This window comes from Lotus japonicus, chromosome 5, assembly GCF_012489685.1.
Source record: "Lotus japonicus ecotype B-129 chromosome 5, LjGifu_v1.2".
NCBI lineage: Eukaryota > Viridiplantae > Streptophyta > Magnoliopsida > Fabales > Fabaceae > Lotus > Lotus japonicus.
In genome coordinates, this window is record NC_080045.1 from 17,587,576 (window position 1) to 17,610,652 (window position 23,077).

The following is a 23,077-nucleotide window of genomic DNA, read 5'->3' on the forward strand; positions in this document are numbered from 1 at the left end:
TAAGAAGGAAGAAATCACCTTAACGGGTGGACTGGAGTAGCTTGAGTGATTTATCAAGTGAACCAGGATAAAATCCTTGTGTGCTTTTCTATCTCTTATCTTTAGCACTTAAGTTCTCGAAAGATTTGTCAAAATCTTTAAGGTGGAAGTTTTGTTCTAAAAACGTTATTCAAACCCCCCCCCTTTCTACCGTTTTTCATACCTTCACTTACAAGGTAGGTAGTTTAATGCTCCGGCTCTGAAGACAACCACCGTTGCAACTCTGGAACGTAGCAGCCATGCGGATCATATAGAGGAAATTTCAAGTGACAAAAAAAAGTATTTGTGTCATTGTGTGACAAGATCTCCAAGAGGCATATTTGTCTCAACAATATTCTTTTCCGAAAAGAAATACATGCTAGATTAACGGCCAAACTGACTTATTTGTCTCACATCACCACCCATACATTTCTTGCAGTACAAGAGTGGTAGCTAAAGGGCTCCGTGGACTTCTATTGCTTCAAGGTTGATGACATAGATTAGTTTTTACTTTTAAGCCTTCGTTCAGAAAGAAAGCTCTTGTGTGGTAATAAAATTGCAATTGCTTCAAGGTTGATGACATAGATTACCATTTTTCATTATCATCATCTTCAAAAACAATGTTATTGCCAGTTCACTTTTCTGATATTTCAGATTTCATATCTCGATAGCATATCACAATACACATGTGTAAATGACGCGCAGGTATTGAACAAGATACTGAAATAGTGGAATGCAAAGAAATTGTTCCAAGGAGTTAAAAAAGATCAAATACTGTCAAGATGCTAACAGAAGAACATAGAATTGGCCACAGCTTTGTGAAGCCTGGGTAGTTGGGGGACAGGAATTGGACCAGCAGATGTAAGACTTCCATGGCTGGAAGAAGTCTCAGAGAACTCATCAAACTTCATGAATTGTCCCATCTGAGCCGCTGCCAGGTGTGCATAGCATATGGGGGCAACTGCAATAATGCACAAGAGTAGGATCTTAATCAGGAACATTTTGAGAATTCAAACCATAAATTGCAAACAGAGATCATTTGAATATAACAGAACTATGCAGCATCTACTAGACATTAGTTAGTTGGATGCTGTGGAAAGCTTAATAACCAAGAAAACATAGGCTAGAAAAAGATGTAAGTTGAAGGTAATAGAAATTATACCAACAGATATGGCAGTTGTGCTCCTTTGATACCTGCAACAATTGAAAATAAAATAAAATAACCTATTAGTCTAAGATTCTCAAAAAAATTGTTAATTTGAAGGCAAATTTTGAAGAATTTTAGGCAAGAAATTGAAGGCACATTTCATTTATAAAGAAAACTGAGATGATTACTATGTAAACTTACACATAAGATAGTGAGTGTACAAGTTCTTGCAAATCATCTGCTGTAAATCCAATTTCATCATGTAATACATGATAATGAGTTGGCCGACTTGTCCCCTGTCAACAAAACAAAAACATTTGTCAAAAAATTGCAGGCTTTAAGGAGGCCAGTGTCATCTTAATAAATATTCATATGAACTTAAAAACTGAGGATAAATAAATCAGCGATTCTTTAACGTTCTTAATTAAGGCTGACTTAAAAACTTATGAAATATTGTGCAATAAAAGTTGGCAAACATATTGGAATTCTATTTTAACAATGGTACTTACAATCGCCCCAGCATGAGCACACATATAAAAGTCATTGTTCTTTGGATGACATATATTGTTGTCAATGACAGTTCCTACACACAAACAAGTAATGGATTAGAACAAAAAATTAGAAGTGTCATTTTGTTAAATCTTTTGCTGTTTAAGTGACAAACCAGGTTGAACATTGTCTGGAGCGTTGTTAGCATGGAAGAACCTAGTGTGATGATTCTTCTGTGCAATAATCAGAGTGAATTTGGGATCCCATTTCTCGTCCAGATGATTACATGCCTGAAAATGCATTTTTAATAAAACTCATTGAATTCATTCATTTAGTACTATAAGCAGATCTTAAATTTACATTGGTGAACATGAATACCTTAATAATTTCACCCAGTTCATTGTTCAGGACCTGGTTGAACTGCGATTCACTCACTCCATCCCTAACAAAACACATTAATGGACCGATAATTAGAATATAAATTTAAACCAGATTTATATTAGGGCGCCACAGTGGAAACTCAACGAGTTTTCTATTTTACGAAATTCATTTATAACAGAAACAGGACAAACTCATCCCAACCAGGAAACTAAATTCATCAGTAGTCAGCTCAGTAGTTAAGTCAAAATATTTCAAACAATCAGTACTGTCATCATGCCTAAACATGAAGAATGAACTAGTGGATAATGTGCTAAAGATGATCAAGTTAGAGTGAAGTGCATTGAAAAACAGAAAATAACAGATTGGATTCATATGATTGATCAAATCAATATATATGATGGTCCTTCATACTATAAAAATCTGGGGTAACTAAGCAAAGCATTAATCGTCAGCTCAGTAGTTAAGTCAAAATATTTCAAACAATCAGTACTGTCATCATGCCTAAACATGAAGAATGAACTAGTGGATAATGTGCTAATGATGATCAAGTTAGAGTGAAGTGCATTGAAAAACAGAAATAACAGATTGGATTCATATCATTGATTAAATTAATTCATATGATAGTTCATACTATAAAAATCTGGGGTAACTAAGCAAAGCATTAATCGCCCAGCTTCAAATAATACTTGTCAAGCTAAAACTGAAATATATCAAAATTTGATCTAAAAATACCTAAAAATTATAATTTGTTGAGGCTTCATTCCTGAAGAACTGTGGAAGTCCATAATCAGCTCCCTGCAAAGTGAAACAATCAAATGAATAAGTATGATAGAAAGATAGAGGATAATCATAAACTTGCTACTACACTAGCCAACCAGCATTTCTCTTAAACTCTGCAAAAATAAACACCCTCATTGGAGAATATACGCACCTCATGATACCATCATCCTCAGTATCAGAAACAGGCTTGAACAAAGATGAAATCATCTCAACTTTAGATGACTGAGTACGAACAGAAGCTCTATATCGAGAAATTTCAGGCCAGCATCTGGAGCTCACAACCTGGAATATTTAACAAGTAAATTTAACTAAGAATGTAAGACTAGAGCAAACATCTTATAAAAGGATGCTGCAATGATAAATATCATACGGCTGCAATAGATGGCACATCAGAACGACCAGGAGACCCATGTGAAACGTCCATCCCAAGAATCAAGGTAGGTTTCTGAGAGACTAAGGGTATTGAACGTGCGTCCTCAACTGTTAGGAAGGAGTTCATCCCACCAAGCTGCATGGAAAGCAATTGAATGAGAACAAGACATAGACATGCAAACAAGTGCAGCTGTTTTTATTCCTTATTTTCAATGTCATATGTACCTTTGCATTAATCTTCAAGAGTACATTTGTAATGTACTGATCATTAATTCTTGTAGGTGCAATACACTGGGTTGCAACCCCTTCATTAGCAAGGTTTTTCTTTTTCCAAGGACCTACAATATAGTAAGTAATATCAGGAATGTTGACTGAACAGTATAGAAAAGTAATAAAAATAACAGAATTAATTGAAGAATGTTGATCCTACCATAAAGCTCAGAATTCTTCCTCTCTGGAAGAATACATAACAGAAGCTGAGGGGGCCCAGGCAGGTTGGCCTTTACATGTTCATACAATCTCTCAACCCTGACAACTGGTGGCTCACGCGTATTACATCTATCCTCTTCAAATACCCTGAAGGGTGGACGCAAGTTCTACAAAAGAAACCAGAATGTAAAACATAAGTGGATTAGAACATCAAAGAAGTGGATTGGCCGCATAATTGCTGAAGAAAACATTACCATCCCTTTCCTTTGAGCACAAGTCTTGATGACATTGCACAGGTGTTGTGTGTCACAGCGAGCTGAGAAGTTTACAATGGCCCAACGCTCGAGCGTCACAGGTCTAACTAGTTTCTGCTAGATGAAGCTTATTGTTAGAAAAAGCAACTCTAAATTTGGTTCAACTACAATATTTTTAAATGATAAGAATAACAAGGGTAACCTTGTCATTGAAATTCCAGCGCCCATTCCTGGGACAAAAGATCAGTCCACCTCCAACTGTAAGCTGCAAAAACAGTGCATAACAAACAAAGTCAGCACTAAGCAGTGTCTTAAAAAGCCAGAAATTAGAATCAAACAAGGCAAACTGGATAAGATACAGAGCATAGTAAACACATACCCTTGGAGCTTGCAGAACACGGGCTTCAACTTGAATAAAGTTAGGTTCAATGGTAATGCCAGAAGAGTGAAGCATAGGCTCATTACCATATTTGCTGGTTCTTAAAGACTAAAAGAGACAATCATGTAAACATATCAAAATGCAATTTTTCTTAATCAAATCATTTGAAAGTTAACTACATACATCTTGCAAAGACGCTTTCCTTTCTTGGGGCTTTTGCCTTGACTTCTCCACTAGCTGAGCCCTTTGTAAATTTGTCAGTGCCTTGGTGTACCGCTGCAATGAGACCAACGAGCATAGCTGCAAAGCAAGAGCATTTAAGTCCAATGTTTTTTCATATAATGTTTGAAATATGTGTGGTTTGTTTTGTCACCTCTACAGGAAAGTAAGATGGACGCTTGGGTTTCCCAACATTGATGCATGGCATATCAGCAGAATACCGCAGTTCAATCTTTTTGTTGTGTTTAAAGTAGTCATAAACTGTGATTTCACTTGACTGCACTTCACCATTCGCATCCTTTCCATGTCTTAATGAAAATCTGAAAGTCACATGAAAATGATTACTGATTCAGAGAATACAGTTGTGAGTAAAACTCAAGTTCCATACTTAAAAGAGAGTGAATATTCTAGTACAGTTAAGCAGTTTATGAAGAAATTCAAATAATTACACAAGTCATAAGTTTAATTTAACCATAAACATGACCTTTGCCATTACATTAAAATACACTAAACAATTTATGGAAATTTCATAAAATGCCTAATAATTTGGACATTTTCATAAATTGCTTGTGCATTTTTATAGAAATTGCAACAAGTCTCTAATAGATTATTTTGTTTGTTTCTACTCATGAAGCATAAGAAAACTTACGTTTGTGTCCTGCAGGGCTTTTCACTCAGTCCAATGATTTTATACTCCATATTATTTGCCTTCACTCTCAGGTTCTTGAGCATCCTTTTAGCCTGAATTCAATCATATATCAAACAACTGACAATTCATAAATACGAAAACATAAATACACTACTTCTAGAGAGGAGGATAACAATATTACCTTTAACCAATCAATCAAGTTTGGGTTTTGAACATTTTGATTCAGGCAGAGGAAGTCAATAACAGGGCCAGGCTTTACAACCATGGTAGTTGAAACATCTTTAAGGAAACAAACAAAACAATCAATCATAACAAAGGAACAACATATATTTAATTTGAAAGAATTTCATCACTTAAGAACCTTACCAACATTCAGAGATAAACCCCCTTGTGTGGCTCGGAAGCTGGAATGGAAGCCACGGCAACCTTGAACACCACCTCCAATGTCAGTAAAATTCCGGGGGCTGTCATGAAAGAAGGACTGTCTAACAAGGAGACATCCCCTGGTGAAAAACAAACACAAAAAGGTAAACAAACATGAATTCAAGCAATGAAAACAAATGAAATGAATTTTTCTTTGTTTAGACATACTGTCTTGCAGCATGCTGCCTCAGTATAATGTCCAAAACCCTCACTGCTTCTTGAAAGTGCTCAGAATCCTGACCACGCAATGCATTTGCTATTGCTTGAATTGGGATTTTTGCTGCATAATTTATGTCCACCTTAATAGTTTTGGACCGAGTTTGACGCTTCATTCTCTTGCTGTCTCCATCATCAAAGCTATTAGGGCTTCCATTCCTTCCAACCCTGAAAAGCAATGACAAGGTTGTGCTCAAAGTCAGTGCTTGTGTAACAACAACAACAACAACAACAACAACAAATGTGAATACAGCACTCCTCCATATTTACCTCTTAGCTGAAAATTCCTCCAACACAACAACAAATTCCTGCTTGTTGTGTGGTAAAGAACCAACAGTGAACAAGCTTTTCTCACCATCATATGCAAAACTCTGTAAAACCCCATAAGTTTCAGAGAGCTTATCTATCACCTTTCTCCCAATACCTTTAACTTCAACAGGGTGACCATCCTCATAAGACATAGCAACCTAACCAACCAACAGCATTTGATAATATAAAGCAAATCAGTAATCATTCATGCACAAACCCAATAAACAAAGGGACATGGCAAGAAAAAGGGCATAACATACACTGTAATGGTAGAAGTGGCCTTCAGTCTTGCTCACTCCAACCTTAAAATGGTTAGCTAAAAGGGTCACTTTCTGCCCCTTGGTTCCTAGGCCTCTCCTTGCCAGAGGCAAACGTGTTGTTAGATTTTTCATTGGTTCAACTGTCAGAGGAGTAACATTGTGAGGAATGGTGTCTGGTGGTGGTGGTAGTGATTCCATTGCTTAGATCCTGCTAAAAAAAATGCAGATTAGTAAAACTACTCAGCAATGTGTGCTACTGCAAGAAGGTATATCACAACATTTGGGTGACTGTTGATTTGATATGAAGGCATATATTTCAATAAAATAACACAATAGCTTAAAAATAATATACTGTGAGTGACATTAAATGCAGGAGAATATATACAATATGATAAATAGGATTTTCCTTATTAAATGCTAGCTGCAACATGAAACAACAAAGCACACCATGGTGCTATGGAAGCAGAATAGAGCATTCAAGCACAAGAATGAAAAAAAAAATACAAAAAAAAGGAACCATGGATAAGCAAAAAAAACAAGAACAGAGCATTATTCATGGGTTAGATTAGAGAGAAGAAAATAAAAACCTTAAAAAAAGGAAAAACAACGATTTCACCGCCATTGCAAAGCAAAAAAAATCTCAGAACGTTAAAACAGAAGAAATCTCGACGTAAATAACACAAAAAGGCTTCACCATTGAAGAGAGTGAAGAATCATAACAATGTAGAAACAAAAATTGCAGAAAAAAAAACAAAAAACATCACAGCACAAAAAATCAACAAAAAAGCGAGAAATCGAAAAACAAAACGTGCAGAAGAGGTAATGTTGAAGCTACCTATGGAGTACGGAGAAGAGTAATGGTTACTGGTTAGGGTTTGTGAGATATGAGAGAAGAAGAAGAAGAAGAAGAAGAAGAGAATGAAACGGAAAAATCAAAGGTCAGTGAGTGAGAGTGTTACTATATATAGTGAGGGAGCGGAATACAGAGAGACTCTAACTTTTTTTCGTTGACGGCAACTTCCACCTTATATCATATCAATATAATAGTAATTTATTTATTTATTTCACTGATAACCGTTTGAAATTACCATCTATTATTATTAATTAGGATTCATATATAGTAAGATAAGATAAAATTATATCATAGATAGATTGATTAAGCTTTGAGTTTAACTGTTCGATATCTTATAATATCTTTTTCATATATTAAGATTATTCTTTGCTTAATTAGATTTCTATATGCAAAAGATGTATATCTTAATTAGATTTTTCCTTATTTAGTTAAATGAAGAATCTATCGATTACTATAAATATGGGTAAGTATTTTATCTTTTAACTAAGTCAATTATTCACAATGTTATTCTTAGTGCATTCCGCTTCTTTTCTCTTTTGTTCATCTCTTCTTTACATTGCTTCTATTTACATGGTATCGAAGCTTTTACATGCTATCACAACATTTACATTACCTTATTTATTGCATAATGATAAATTTCACTTTTCATGTTTATTCATCATACGATTTTGATAACATTTGGTAAATATATTATCTCAAAAAGAAATATTGTCATAATATTTTCAAGAAGTTTTAAAGAGAGCACAATTTTATCTTCATTCTTGTCTCAAGCATAGATAATCTCTTCGCCGTTCGCACGATGCATCATCAACCTCCGTTGAAATTTGGGCAAAACATTTAATGAAATGACTCAATTTTCACAAGTTAAAAATTCATAGACCAAATCACTCATTTTAACTGAGATAAAAAAGCATATAGTCCTTTCATGAACCACTTATATTGCTTTATCTCTTTATAACCTCAAATTAAATTATGAATTTAAATATCTTCTTGATTTACTCAGATTAAATAGTTTTCTCTAAGTATCAAATTAAATAGTTAATAATAACTTGTGTGCACAAATTTTATTTTGCCCCACCAATTTTTAGTTTTAGAAGCAATGATAATAAGTGTTACCACCAAATAACAAATAATGCATACACATTTTTATTAATTTATCTCTCAATTGTTGCTTGATCTCCACTCATTGGCCATGGGTATTTGGGTGTACTCATCTATACGGATTAAAGAAATTAAGTTCAATATTTGAGCTCAAGACAATCATAAATTGGGATCTGTGTATACTAATCAAGTTTATTTGTTTTGTGTCAAAAAAGGTTACGTACTAGACACAGCCTAGCCTGCTGATTAAGGTAGCTTCACCTCCTCCTGTCACTATTTCATTGCCATATGGATACCGATACGTGTACTGCAAAGTGCAAGCCCTGCGTCTGCAACATTCCATTTTGCGCAATGCATTCTTGGTTTTGCACTGCACACTGCGCACCCCCATGCACCCACGACAACAGTCAACAGCTGTTACCCTATATATACCCTGCATGCTTTAATTAATAATCAATACAGCTAGGACCGTATATTCTTGGAATAATGTAAACTTTTTTGAAACAAGAATAATGTAAACTTGAAGCAACACATAGTTGATGTAGAATCACTTCAGTAACCATATATGCAACAAAAAGAAAATGGTGGAATCAATTTTGGAGGTGATGACTTGAATGGAACCAAACATACTGGATTACTGGCATTATATCAAATAAGGGATTAGAGAAAAGCCCCCATATGCCACCAACTCCAAGTGCATCCCTCCCTGGGATGAGTGGTGCATTCAAGTAGTTTTGTATGGGCCTATGGTTGCCTACATTAGTCACTAATGACTAATGAGGCCAAACCAAATTAGTAAATTAACAAGGCTTAGACATTTTTTAAAATTTATTTAATTAAAAAATGTAGGCTTAGGTTATTTAAAGGGGTGTTCATAACTTATCAAATCTAATTAAAAAAATTGAAATTCAAACAAATCGATACTTGATATTGAATTGACCGAAAATATTGAATTTTTTTATTGGGTTGGATTTCATATTTGATTTTTGTAACACCCCAATTTCTCAACTGAGGAGTCACATTAGTAACCTAACAAAGTCTAAGGACCAATCTGCAATCCCTAAAAACCAAGGGAATTTTTTTTTCTGTAAAACAACTAAACACTTCGGCTAAAAGGTTGGAAACATACCATAACTTTATTTAGATAACTTGTTTCCCGATATACAGTAATAATAGTTTACAATACCATAAGTAAGGTTCAGAATAAACATGCGCACTTTAACAGTGGCGGAAGCAAGACTTTAATAACAGAGTTCTCATAAAGTAAAAGAGACTCCAACATAATCCACAAGAAGAGAAGCAAAGCTGCTTCTCATACCTCTACTCCACCACTTACAACTCGATCTCCAACTCGAGTAGCTATGCCTCGGCGGAAGGATCTCCATCGCCTAATAGCGTTAAGCGCCCAAACAACAAGTAGCAAATAGAAAGGGTTAACTCCATGCAATTACCATGTATAAAAGAGAAAAATCATGCTGTTCGAATTTAATTACCTGGCATGGTAAATAACTAGCAACATAACTCAACTCATATATCAACAACTTAAACATAAATCGGACTCAGATAATAATAACCTCAACAATGTAACATCAAATCAGATATCAATAAACCAATACGAAAATCCAACAACATAGGGTCAGGTGTTAGTTCCCTATAATGCAACTATATGCTGCTAACAAAATGGATCGATCAATATCGTCTCTCAAGACGGGACAATGATAGGACACACCTCCTCATCGCCACTTATAACGTCATACATGACGGGACAATCATAGGACACACCTCCTAATCGCCACTTAACGTCACACAAGACGGGACAATCATAGGACACACCTCCTGATCGCCACTTAGCATCTCGCAAGATGGGACAATGATAGGACACACCTCCTCATCGCCACTTGACTCAAGCCCTATATGCCAAGTCAGACAACAACAAAGCCCAACCAAGGACCAATCCAAAGTAACCACATGTTCCATCCACTAGGAAGCAGTAACTACAGAAACCAGTAAACGGCCGAAGCCTCTCAGAAAACATTTTCCAAATTCAGCATAATAATCATAATCATCTGCCAATCAATATAAACATCTTCATCTCAAACACAGGCAGTGCGATAAAAGCATGCAAGACTCAAAGACGCTCTAAAACCGAGTTACCCTTACCTTCGTGAGTAGAAGTTGGGCATGGAAATTGCGAACCTAGAACAAAGAAAACACAATCATCAACACAAGCTTCACTAGGAGCAACACGATCTACTAATACTAATCGAAATCGTAAAGAAAGCCTCTAAAGCTTCAGAGTTCCTATTTAGGCACAAATTGACAACGGAGACTTCGTTCGCTAAAACGAGCATAACTCGAGCTACAGAACTCAGAATGACACGAAACCGGCGCCAAAATTTCGACAATTGAAAGAGCTACGCAATGGCTCAGGTCATAGAGACCCAAAAATTATTTTTGGACACGGTACCCAAGCAATTAGGTTTCGGCCACTATGGAAAATAGGGTTTTCGAACTTTTTCTTCGATCTAAATCAATTCACAAGGTAGTTTTAGGGTAAAACTAAGGCAAAGAAATTGTCGGAACAATTTTCGGACAATCGGGTCGAAATACGACTATCCAGGGGCATTTTGGTCCAAAATAAAGGCTCAAAACTTCAAAGTTATCAGTTCGGAAAACAAATTTGACAGCAACGATCCTCATGATATCCGTGACAACAAATCCTAAAGGCACGAAGTCAGATTAAGTCTTTTCGACAATAAAGTTTCGAAATGTGAGACAAAAAGAGTTTTGAGTCAATTTTTCAGATCCTGGACAACTGAATCGCAATCAGAGTTTACTGACAGAGGTTTTAGACTCAGGGGAACATAAGGAACATAACCCAAGCGAGAAATCAGAGAAATCGGACAATTTTAGAAAAAGCTCAAAACTTAGAGCACAGAAACGACTTCAGAAACTCAGCAGAAACAGAAATCAGAGGCAGGATTCATGATAGTTACCTCGATACCTAGAAGTAGGGACGAACTGCACGAAGATTGGTCAAGTTTTCGCGGAAATCTCCTCCCCCCTTGCTCCCCACGAAATCAGCCACAAATGGAAAGAAAATGAGAGGATTTTGCTTTTTCGCGCTATTTATAGGCGGGTGAAATCGCGGGAAAATGAAAATTTCGCGATTCCGATTTTTGCAGCACGATCACCGAGAAATTCTAAGAGAGATTCTGGCGTCAGAATTCCAGAACTCAAAACAAATATCTAGGATTTGGGAAAAACGATATCGAAAAACTCAAAAGCGGTGTCGGTTAATCTGCCCCGAAAAACTACTTTTTGCTGTGATGCTCAAACGACAAAACTTCCAACTGAAGAAAGATTGGAAACGTCGAAACAAGTCTGGCAACATGGACGGAATCTTCGTTAGAAGTCCCGAATAGAAAAAGTCTTCATCCATTGCTCGAAAATAGTGTTTCGAAGCAAAGAAATTAGCGTCGGCGGACATCCGAAAAGTGAAACCTATCGTGCGTACAGTCCAGAGTTCCGAAATGAAACGCTGGTCGAAGGAAAAATAAAGAAAATCTTTAAATTTTCCAAGGATTCGAAATCTCACTTAAAACGTTGCTCTAAAGCGAAATTAGCCTATTCTGGACACGCTTGCCATAAGGCGGGTGTGCAGACGACTCGCTCTAATTCCTAAAATGACTACGCAACATTCCTCAAGCAATTCCTGAACTTTCTTCTTCATTAATCTTTCTCAAATATCAAACTCCTGTCACGCTTACACTGATTCTACGCGTGAGTCGGAAATTAGCTTGTTCTGAAAATCCAGGTCTTACAATACTACCCCCCAAAAAGAAAGTTTCGTCCTCGAAACTTAAGGCTCAGTGAAGAGTTCCGGATACTGTTCCTTCATCCTCTCTTCTAGTTCCCAAGTAGCATCGCCCGTGACTTGGTTCCAAATCACTTTTACCAGAGGAACCTGCTTGTTCCTCAACTGCTTGATCCTACGTTCCTCAATCCTCATTGGTGCCACTTCAAAAGACAAGTTGTCTCTAAGCTGAATATCATCTTCCTTGATGATGTGAGAGGGATCAGGAATATACTTCCTCAATTGTGATACGTGTAGCACATCATGAATCTTGGAAAGAAAAGGTGGCAACGCAATCCGATAAGCTACTTTACCGACTCGCTCGATAATCTGATACGGTCCAATGAACTTCGGTGTCAGCTTCCTCGACTTTATCGCTCTTCCCACTCCGGTAGTTGGTGTCACGCGAAGAAACACATGGTCTCCCGCCTCAAACTCTAACTCTCTCCGTCGTGTGTCAGCATAACTCTTCTGTCGACTCTGTGACGTCCTCATCTTCTCTTGTATTTGCTTCACTTTCTCAGTAGTTTGTTGTACTAATTCAGGTCCAACGAGAAGATGTTCGCCATCTTGAAACCAACATAAAGGAGTTCTACATCTCCTCCCATACAAAGCCTCATAAGGTGCCATTCCAATACTAGCATGAAAACTGTTGTTATAAGTAAACTCGATCAACGGCAACAGCTCATCCCAGCTTTCTTGACTATCCAAAACACAGGCTCGCAGCAAGTCTTCCAATGACTGTATTGTCCTCTCTGTCTGTCCATCCGTCTGAGGGTGATAGGCAGAGCTCAACCTCAACTTCGTCCCAAGCGCCTCGTGCAACGCCTTCCAGAAATGCGAAGTAAACTTCGGATCTCTGTCAGAAACAATACTCGATGGTACTCCATGAAGTCGTACAATCTCAGCGACATACACTTTTGCAAGTGCCTCCACATTGAACGTGGTCTTCACCGGTATGAAATGTGCTGACTTCGTCAAACGGTCCACAATGACCCAAATGGAATCAAATCTCTTCCTCGTAGCTGGCAAAGCTACCACGAAATCCATAGAGATACTGTCCCACTTCCACTCCGGCACATCAAGTGACTGCAACATACCCGCAGGCTTTTGATGTTCTATCTTCGCCTTCTGACATGTCAGACATGCCGCCACAAACTCTGCTACATTCTTCTTCATTCCTGGCCACCAAAAATTCAACTTTAGATCTTGATACATCTTTGTCGATCCCGGATGAATACTCAATCTGCTCTTGTGACCTTCGTCAAGAATCATCCTTCTCAACTCCATGTCCAATGGTACGCAGACACGTCCTTTGCAACGCAGAATGTTGTCGGTTCCTACCTCAAAATCCGGCGCTTTTCCCAAAATGATCAAGTTCCGTTTCTCGATCAGCTCCTCATCTAACAGTTGTTTCACCTTGATCTCGTTCAGAAAATCACTAGTGATCGTCACCATCCCAAAGCTCAATTTTCCAGGTGTCACTTGCATACCCAAACTGAGGTCGCGAAAAGTCTCGATAAGTTCCAATTCCTTAATCATCAACGATGAAACATGAATTGTCTGGCGACTCAGTGCGTCTGCTACAACATTTGCTTTTCCTGGGTGGTACAACAAAGTGAAATCATAGTCCTTGATGAATTCCACCCAACGCCTTTGTCTCATATTCAGATCCTTCTGATCGAACAGGTACTTCAGGCTCTTATGATCACTAAAAACAGTGAAAGTGCTCCCATAAAGATAGTGCCTCCAAATCTTGAGCGCAAATACCACAGCCGCTAACTCCAAATCGTGCGTAGGATAGTTCCGTTCATGTATCTTCAATTGCCTTGAAGAATAAGCCACAGCCTTTCGGTGTTGCATCAACACACAACCCAAACCTTGGTACGAAGCATCGCAGTAAACCTCGTAGGGTTCCTTCTCTTGTGGTAATGTCAGAACTGGCGCGGTCGTCAAACGCTTCTTCATATCTTGGAAACTCTGTTCACAATCCTCTGTCCAAGCAAAAGGTTGGTTCTTCCGGGTGAGTTTCGTCAATGGTCCTGCAATCTTAGCAAAACCTTCGATGAATCGTCGGTAATATCCAGCTAAACCGATGAAACTCCTTATATCTGTCACAGTCTTAGGACGCTCCCATGCAAGTACCGCTTCAACTTTACTGGGATCCACAGCAATGCCCTCCTTTGAGATGACATGCCCTAAAAACTTTACTTCTTCGAGCCAAAATTCACACTTTGTCGCGTTAGCATACAATACCTTCTCCCGAAGAACTTGTAAAACTTGTCGCAGATGCTCCTCGTGTTCTTCACGATTCCTTGAGTAGATCAAGATGTCGTCGATGAACACCACAATAAAGCGATCCAAGAATGGATGAAAGATCCTATTCATGTAGTCCATGAATACGGCTGGTGCATTCGTAACTCCAAACGGCATCACCAAGTACTCATAGTGCCCATAGCGTGTCCTAAACGCCGTCTTTTGAATATCCTCATCCTTGACTCTAATCTGGTGATATCCCGATCTCAGGTCAATCTTCGAGAAAATAGCAGCACCCTTCAACTGATCCATCAAATCGTCAATCCTTGGCAACGGATAACGGTTCTTTATCGTGACTTTGTTCAACTGTCGATAATCCACACAAAGTCGCGATCTTCCGTCTTTCTTCTTCACAAGCAGCACTGGCGCTCCCCACGGAGAAACGCTAGGTCGGATAAACCCCTTCTTGGTTAAATCTTCGAGTTGACTCTTCAGCTCAGTCAGTTCTGCCGGTGCCATACGATACGGTGCGATTGATATAGGTCCAGTGCCTGGGACTATATCAATTGTGAACCCCATATCTCTGACCGGAGGTATTCCAGGTACGTCTTCGGGGAACACATCCTCGAAATCTTGCACAACAGCAATTCCGTGTACTCCATTCTCCTTAGCTTCCACCACGGTTGTAGACATGAGAGAACTCAAAGCTCCTTTCCTCAAAGAAAGCTTTGAAAAGTACGAGTTCAGGAACTCAGCGAGTCCAGCATCGGGAAAGATAACTACCTTATTGGCGCAATCAAGAAGAACATGATGGTGGGACAACCAATCCATGCCTATGATCACATCCAATCCCTTGAGAGGTAAACAGATTAAGTTTGCTACAAACTTCTTATCTAGGTACATCCAAGGACATTCCAGACATGCAGTGTTAGTTACTAGACTCTTAGATGCAGGGGTAGACACTGTCAAGTCAAACGGTAGCTTTGACACTTCTAGCTTTAACCTTGCCGCACAAGCTATATCTATAAATGAATGCGTAGCACCAGAATCAAATAGCGCGATAAGGGAATTACCCGCAATCTCGCAGGTACTGCGGATCAGACCATCGTCTTCCTCAGCTTCAGTTCCACTGATCGAGTAGACCCTTCCACCAGCAGTAGGCCTCCTAGCCCCAGCAACATTTGCAGCAGCCTCAACTTTAGGAATCCTGCACTCTGCAGCAGTGTGGCCTGGCTTGTTGCAGTTCCAACACGCCGCAAGACTCTCAGAACAGTGGTTGGCATAGTGCCCCTTTTTGTTGCACCTGAAGCAAGTCACATCCTCCCGATTCCCAGATGGGGTTCTTAGTGCAATTGCATTTCCACCAGTAGGATAAGAGGACCCAGAAGTTGTCCCCCTACCCTGAGGACGAACATACGGCTTCTTCTGGAAATGCCTACCCTTGTCACCTCTTCCTTGGTTAGTCCTAGCCGGACCTCCACTTCCTTGGTAAGGCTTGTTCAGACCTTGGAATTTGCCCCTTGCATTATCAATGGCCTCAATCCCCTTGGTCTTCTCCACCAGCACTTGGTAGCGATTCAGTCCTAGCGGTTGCACCGCCCTCTGCAGCTCATAACACAGCCCCTCAATGAATCGCTCACACATGTAGCCTTCATCAATCTGTCCTCTAAAGTAACGGAAGTGTTTAGCCAACGACTCCAACTTTGCAGCATACTCAGCAACGGTCATGCCTCCTTGACGGAGTCTCAGAAATTGTGCTTCCTTAGCGGCTCTAGCACTTCTAGGAAAGTACTTGTCCAAGAAAGCTCCACGGAAACACTCCCAAGTGATGGCTTGATGGTCAGCCTCCATCATAGCCCTAGCCCCACGCCACCAATACTCAGCTTCACCCGTTAGCAGGTAGGTTGCATAATCAACTTTCATCTCTGCAGTTGTACGCAAGAAGGTAAAGATCTTCTCCAACTCTTGGAGCCATAAGTCAGCTTCTTCCGGATCGAAGCCCCCAGAGAACTTCGGCGGATCCTGACGCTTGAAATCATTCAGACCCCTGGTCTGAGCAGCAGCTAATTCACGTTCCTCCCGCTGAACACGGCGAGCATTCTCTTCAGCTTGGTTTTGTGCAGCCACCAAAGCAGCAGTAGCAGCACGTTGAGCTTCAGCTTCCTCCCTTGCAGCAGTGTTAGTAACTTGTTGTGCCATAAGGGCAGTCAGATTAGCAATAGCTTGCTCCATCGGATTCATGCTGTCTGAACCTTGAGTCTCGATCGGTTGTGGAAACCTCCTGTTCCTGTTTTCATGAACAGTCAAAGACCACAACAGATACTCAGGCCAGAACAACACAAAGTTCTATAATAACTAACTATGTATATACTTATATCAAATGTATGATTAATAATAACTAGCATAAGGTTATTCACTTACGAATAACCTTCAAAAATAATCTATATAAACAGTAATCAAGCACACTCTTCCTCCGATTGACACCCCATCAATCGGTCTTAGAGTTCAAACATCTTAAGCAGGCACTCTACCCAAAAGCTCTGGTTTTCTAGACCAAAGCTCTGATACCACAATTGTAACACCCCAATTTCTCAACTGAGGAGTCACATTAGTAACCTAACAAAGTCTAAGGACCAATCTGCAATCCCTAAAAACCAAGGGAATTTTTTTTTCTGTAAAACAACTAAACACTTCGGCTAAAAGGTTGGAAACATACCATAACTTTATTTAGATAACTTGTTTCCCGATATACAGTAATAATAGTTTATAATACCATAAGTAAGGTTCAGAATAAACATGCGCACTTTAACAGTGGCGGAAGCAAGACTTTAATAACAGAGTTCTCATAAAGTAAAAGAGACTCCAACATAATCCACAAGAAGAGAAGCAAAGCTGCTTCTCATACCTCTACTCCACCACTTACAACTCGATCTCCAACTCGAGTAGCTATGCCTCGGCGGAAGGATCTCCATCGCCTAATAGCGTTAAGCGCCCAAACAACAAGTAGCAAATAGAAAGGGTTAACTCCATGCAATTACCATGTATAAAAGAGAAAAATCATGCTGTTCGAATTTAATTACCTGGCATGGTAAATAACTAGCAACATAACTCAACTCATATATCAACAACTTAAACATAAATCGGACTCAGATAATAATAACCTCAACAATGTAACATCAAATCAGATATCAATAAACCAATACGAAAATCCAACAACATAGGGTCAGGTGTTAGTTCCCTATAATGCAACTATATGCTGCTAACAAAATGGATCGATCAATATCGTCTCTCAAGACGGGACAATGATAGGACACACCTCCTCATCGCCACTTATAACGTCATACATGACGGGACAATCATAGGACACACCTCCTAATCGCCACTTAACGTCACACAAGACGGGACAATCATAGGACACACCTCCTGATCGCCACTTAGCATCTCGCAAGATGGGACAATGATAGGACACACCTCCTCATCGCCACTTGACTCAAGCCCTATATGCCAAGTCAGACAACAACAAAGCCCAACCAAGGACCAATCCAAAGTAACCACATGTTCCATCCACTAGGAAGCAGTAACTACAGAAACCAGTAAACGGCCGAAGCCTCTCAGAAAACATTTTCCAAATTCAGCATAATAATCATAATCATCTGCCAATCAATATAAACATCTTCATCTCAAACACAGGCAGTGCGATAAAAGCATGCAAGACTCAAAGACGCTCTAAAACCGAGTTACCCTTACCTTCGTGAGTAGAAGTTGGGCATGGAAATTGCGAACCTAGAACAAAGAAAACACAATCATCAACACAAGCTTCACTAGGAGCAACACGATCTACTAATACTAATCGAAATCGTAAAGAAAGCCTCTAAAGCTTCAGAGTTCCTATTTAGGCACAAATTGACAACGGAGACTTCGTTCGCTAAAACGAGCATAACTCGAGCTACAGAACTCAGAATGACACGAAACCGGCGCCAAAATTTCGACAATTGAAAGAGCTACGCAATGGCTCAGGTCATAGAGACCCAAAAATTATTTTTGGACACGGTACCCAAGCAATTAGGTTTCGGCCACTATGGAAAATAGGGTTTTCGAACTTTTTCTTCGATCTAAATCAATTCACAAGGTAGTTTTAGGGTAAAACTAAGGCAAAGAAATTGTCGGAACAATTTTCGGACAATCGGGTCGAAATACGACTATCCAGGGGCATTTTGGTCCAAAATAAAGGCTCAAAACTTCAAAGTTATCAGTTCGGAAAACAAATTTGACAGCAACGATCCTCATGATATCCGTGACAACAAATCCTAAAGGCACGAAGTCAGATTAAGTCTTTTCGACAATAAAGTTTCGAAATGTGAGACAAAAAGAGTTTTGAGTCAATTTTTCAGATCCTGGACAACTGAATCGCAATCAGAGTTTACTGACAGAGGTTTTAGACTCAGGGGAACATAAGGAACATAACCCAAGCGAGAAATCAGAGAAATCGGACAATTTTAGAAAAAGCTCAAAACTTAGAGCACAGAAACGACTTCAGAAACTCAGCAGAAACAGAAATCAGAGGCAGGATTCATGATAGTTACCTCGATACCTAGAAGTAGGGACGAACTGCACGAAGATTGGTCAAGTTTTCGCGGAAATCTCCTCCCCCCTTGCTCCCCACGAAATCAGCCACAAATGGAAAGAAAATGAGAGGATTTTGCTTTTTCGCGCTATTTATAGGCGGGTGAAATCGCGGGAAAATGAAAATTTCGCGATTCCGATTTTTGCAGCACGATCACCGAGAAATTCTAAGAGAGATTCTGGCGTCAGAATTCCAGAACTCAAAACAAATATCTAGGATTTGGGAAAAACGATATCGAAAAACTCAAAAGCGGTGTCGGTTAATCTGCCCCGAAAAACTACTTTTTGCTGTGATGCTCAAACGACAAAACTTCCAACTGAAGAAAGATTGGAAACGTCGAAACAAGTCTGGCAACATGGACGGAATCTTCGTTAGAAGTCCCGAATAGAAAAAGTCTTCATCCATTGCTCGAAAATAGTGTTTCGAAGCAAAGAAATTAGCGTCGGCGGACATCCGAAAAGTGAAACCTATCGTGCGTACAGTCCAGAGTTCCGAAATGAAACGCTGGTCGAAGGAAAAATAAAGAAAATCTTTAAATTTTCCAAGGATTCGAAATCTCACTTAAAACGTTGCTCTAAAGCGAAATTAGCCTATTCTGGACACGCTTGCCATAAGGCGGGTGTGCAGACGACTCGCTCTAATTCCTAAAATGACTACGCAACATTCCTCAAGCAATTCCTGAACTTTCTTCTTCATTAATCTTTCTCAAATATCAAACTCCTGTCACGCTTACACTGATTCTACGCGTGAGTCGGAAATTAGCTTGTTCTGAAAATCCAGGTCTTACAATACTACCCCCCAAAAAGAAAGTTTCGTCCTCGAAACTTAAGGCTCAGTGAAGAGTTCCGGATACTGTTCCTTCATCCTCTCTTCTAGTTCCCAAGTAGCATCGCCCGTGACTTGGTTCCAAATCACTTTTACCAGAGGAACCTGCTTGTTCCTCAACTGCTTGATCCTACGTTCCTCAATCCTCATTGGTGCCACTTCAAAAGACAAGTTGTCTCTAAGCTGAATATCATCTTCCTTGATGATGTGAGAGGGATCAGGAATATACTTCCTCAATTGTGATACGTGTAGCACATCATGAATCTTGGAAAGAAAAGGTGGCAACGCAATCCGATAAGCTACTTTACCGACTCGCTCGATAATCTGATACGGTCCAATGAACTTCGGTGTCAGCTTCCTCGACTTTATCGCTCTTCCCACTCCGGTAGTTGGTGTCACGCGAAGAAACACATGGTCTCCCGCCTCAAACTCTAACTCTCTCCGTCGTGTGTCAGCATAACTCTTCTGTCGACTCTGTGACGTCCTCATCTTCTCTTGTATTTGCTTCACTTTCTCAGTAGTTTGTTGTACTAATTCAGGTCCAACGAGAAGATGTTCGCCATCTTGAAACCAACATAAAGGAGTTCTACATCTCCTCCCATACAAAGCCTCATAAGGTGCCATTCCAATACTAGCATGAAAACTGTTGTTATAAGTAAACTCGATCAACGGCAACAGCTCATCCCAGCTTTCTTGACTATCCAAAACACAGGCTCGCAGCAAGTCTTCCAATGACTGTATTGTCCTCTCTGTCTGTCCATCCGTCTGAGGGTGATAGGCAGAGCTCAACCTCAACTTCGTCCCAAGCGCCTCGTGCAACGCCTTCCAGAAATGCGAAGTAAACTTCGGATCTCTGTCAGAAACAATACTCGATGGTACTCCATGAAGTCGTACAATCTCAGCGACATACACTTTTGCAAGTGCCTCCACATTGAACGTGGTCTTCACCGGTATGAAATGTGCTGACTTCGTCAAACGGTCCACAATGACCCAAATGGAATCAAATCTCTTCCTCGTAGCTGGCAAAGCTACCACGAAATCCATAGAGATACTGTCCCACTTCCACTCCGGCACATCAAGTGACTGCAACATACCCGCAGGCTTTTGATGTTCTATCTTCGCCTTCTGACATGTCAGACATGCCGCCACAAACTCTGCTACATTCTTCTTCATTCCTGGCCACCAAAAATTCAACTTTAGATCTTGATACATCTTTGTCGATCCCGGATGAATACTCAATCTGCTCTTGTGACCTTCGTCAAGAATCATCCTTCTCAACTCCATGTCCAATGGTACGCAGACACGTCCTTTGCAACGCAGAATGTTGTCGGTTCCTACCTCAAAATCCGGCGCTTTTCCCAAAATGATCAAGTTCCGTTTCTCGATCAGCTCCTCATCTAACAGTTGTTTCACCTTGATCTCGTTCAGAAAATCACTAGTGATCGTCACCATCCCAAAGCTCAATTTTCCAGGTGTCACTTGCATACCCAAACTGAGGTCGCGAAAAGTCTCGATAAGTTCCAATTCCTTAATCATCAACGATGAAACATGAATTGTCTGGCGACTCAGTGCGTCTGCTACAACATTTGCTTTTCCTGGGTGGTACAACAAAGTGAAATCATAGTCCTTGATGAATTCCACCCAACGCCTTTGTCTCATATTCAGATCCTTCTGATCGAACAGGTACTTCAGGCTCTTATGATCACTAAAAACAGTGAAAGTGCTCCCATAAAGATAGTGCCTCCAAATCTTGAGCGCAAATACCACAGCCGCTAACTCCAAATCGTGCGTAGGATAGTTCCGTTCATGTATCTTCAATTGCCTTGAAGAATAAGCCACAGCCTTTCGGTGTTGCATCAACACACAACCCAAACCTTGGTACGAAGCATCGCAGTAAACCTCGTAGGGTTCCTTCTCTTGTGGTAATGTCAGAACTGGCGCGGTCGTCAAACGCTTCTTCATATCTTGGAAACTCTGTTCACAATCCTCTGTCCAAGCAAAAGGTTGGTTCTTCCGGGTGAGTTTCGTCAATGGTCCTGCAATCTTAGCAAAACCTTCGATGAATCGTCGGTAATATCCAGCTAAACCGATGAAACTCCTTATATCTGTCACAGTCTTAGGACGCTCCCATGCAAGTACCGCTTCAACTTTACTGGGATCCACAGCAATGCCCTCCTTTGAGATGACATGCCCTAAAAACTTTACTTCTTCGAGCCAAAATTCACACTTTGTCGCGTTAGCATACAATACCTTCTCCCCGAAGAACTTGTAAAACTTGTCGCAGATGCTCCTCGTGTTCTTCACGATTCCTTGAGTAGATCAAGATGTCGTCGATGAACACCACAATAAAGCGATCCAAGAATGGATGAAAGATCCTATTCATGTAGTCCATGAATACGGCTGGTGCATTCGTAACTCCAAAACGGCATCACCAAGTACTCATAGTGCCCATAGCGTGTCCTAAACGCCGTCTTTTGAATATCCTCATCCTTGACTCTAATCTGGTGATATCCCGATCTCAGGTCAATCTTTCGAGAAAATAGCAGCACCCTTCAACTGATCCATCAAATCGTCAATCCTTGGCAACGGATAACGGTTCTTTATCGTGACTTTGTTCAACTGTCGATAATCCACACAAAGTCGCGATCTTCCGTCTTTCTTCTTCACAAGCAGCACTGGCGCTCCCCACGGAGAAACGCTAGGTCGGATAAACCCCTTCTTGGTTAAATCTTCGAGTTGACTCTTCAGCTCAGTCAGTTCTGCCGGTGCCATACGATACGGTGCGATTGATATAGGTCCAGTGCCTGGGACTATATCAATTGTGAACTCCATATCTCTGACCGGAGGTATTCCAGGTACGTCTTCGGGGAACACATCCTCGAAATCTTGCACAACAGCAATTCCGTGTACTCCATTCTCCTTAGCTTCCACCACGGTTGTAGACATGAGAGAACTCAAAGCTCCTTTCCTCAAAGAAAGCTTTGAAAAGTACGAGTTCAGGAACTCAGCGAGTCCAGCATCGGGAAAGATAACTACCTTATTGGCGCAATCAAGAAGAACATGATGGTGGGACAACCAATCCATGCCTATGATCACATCCAATCCCTTGAGAGGTAAACAGATTAAGTTTGCTACAAACTTCTTATCTAGGTACATCCAAGGACATTCCAGACATGCAGTGTTAGTTACTAGACTCTTAGATGCAGGGGTAGACACTGTCAAGTCAAACGGTAGCTT

General features: G+C 40.0%; 1 protein-coding gene and 1 long non-coding RNA gene across 3 annotated transcripts; both read right to left on the reverse strand.

The window, feature by feature from the left end:
• Positions 1-600: 600 nt before the first annotated feature.
• On the reverse strand, positions 601-7,305 carry LOC130716689 (protein argonaute 4-like). 2 transcript variants are annotated; one of them, XM_057566690.1, is made up of 23 exons: positions 7,161-7,304; positions 6,326-6,533; positions 6,027-6,223; positions 5,709-5,924; positions 5,484-5,620; positions 5,299-5,396; positions 5,118-5,209; positions 4,623-4,788; positions 4,433-4,549; positions 4,250-4,357; positions 4,073-4,135; positions 3,871-3,984; positions 3,618-3,783; positions 3,413-3,525; positions 3,186-3,323; positions 2,967-3,097; positions 2,768-2,830; positions 2,033-2,096; positions 1,830-1,944; positions 1,675-1,748; positions 1,367-1,461; positions 1,181-1,212; positions 601-979 (listed from the first exon to the last, which is right to left on the reverse strand). In XM_057566690.1, exons 2-23 carry the CDS (start codon positions 6,521-6,523, stop codon positions 804-806), a joined length of 2,673 nt encoding a protein of 890 aa, XP_057422673.1. In that variant the 5' UTR covers positions 6,524-6,533; positions 7,161-7,304; the 3' UTR covers positions 601-803. The 2 variants fall into 2 exon arrangements, with proteins under 2 accessions (XP_057422673.1, XP_057422674.1); XM_057566691.1 differs by having other exon boundaries at positions 607-979; positions 6,326-6,536; positions 7,161-7,305.
• Positions 7,306-9,394: 2,089 nt separating this feature from the next.
• On the reverse strand, positions 9,395-11,363 carry LOC130720858 (uncharacterized). The gene is made up of 2 exons (XR_009013258.1): positions 11,276-11,363; positions 9,395-9,667 (listed from the first exon to the last, which is right to left on the reverse strand). It is a non-coding gene; the product is annotated as an uncharacterized LOC130720858 (long non-coding RNA).
• Between the last annotated feature and the right edge of the window lie 11,714 nt (positions 11,364-23,077).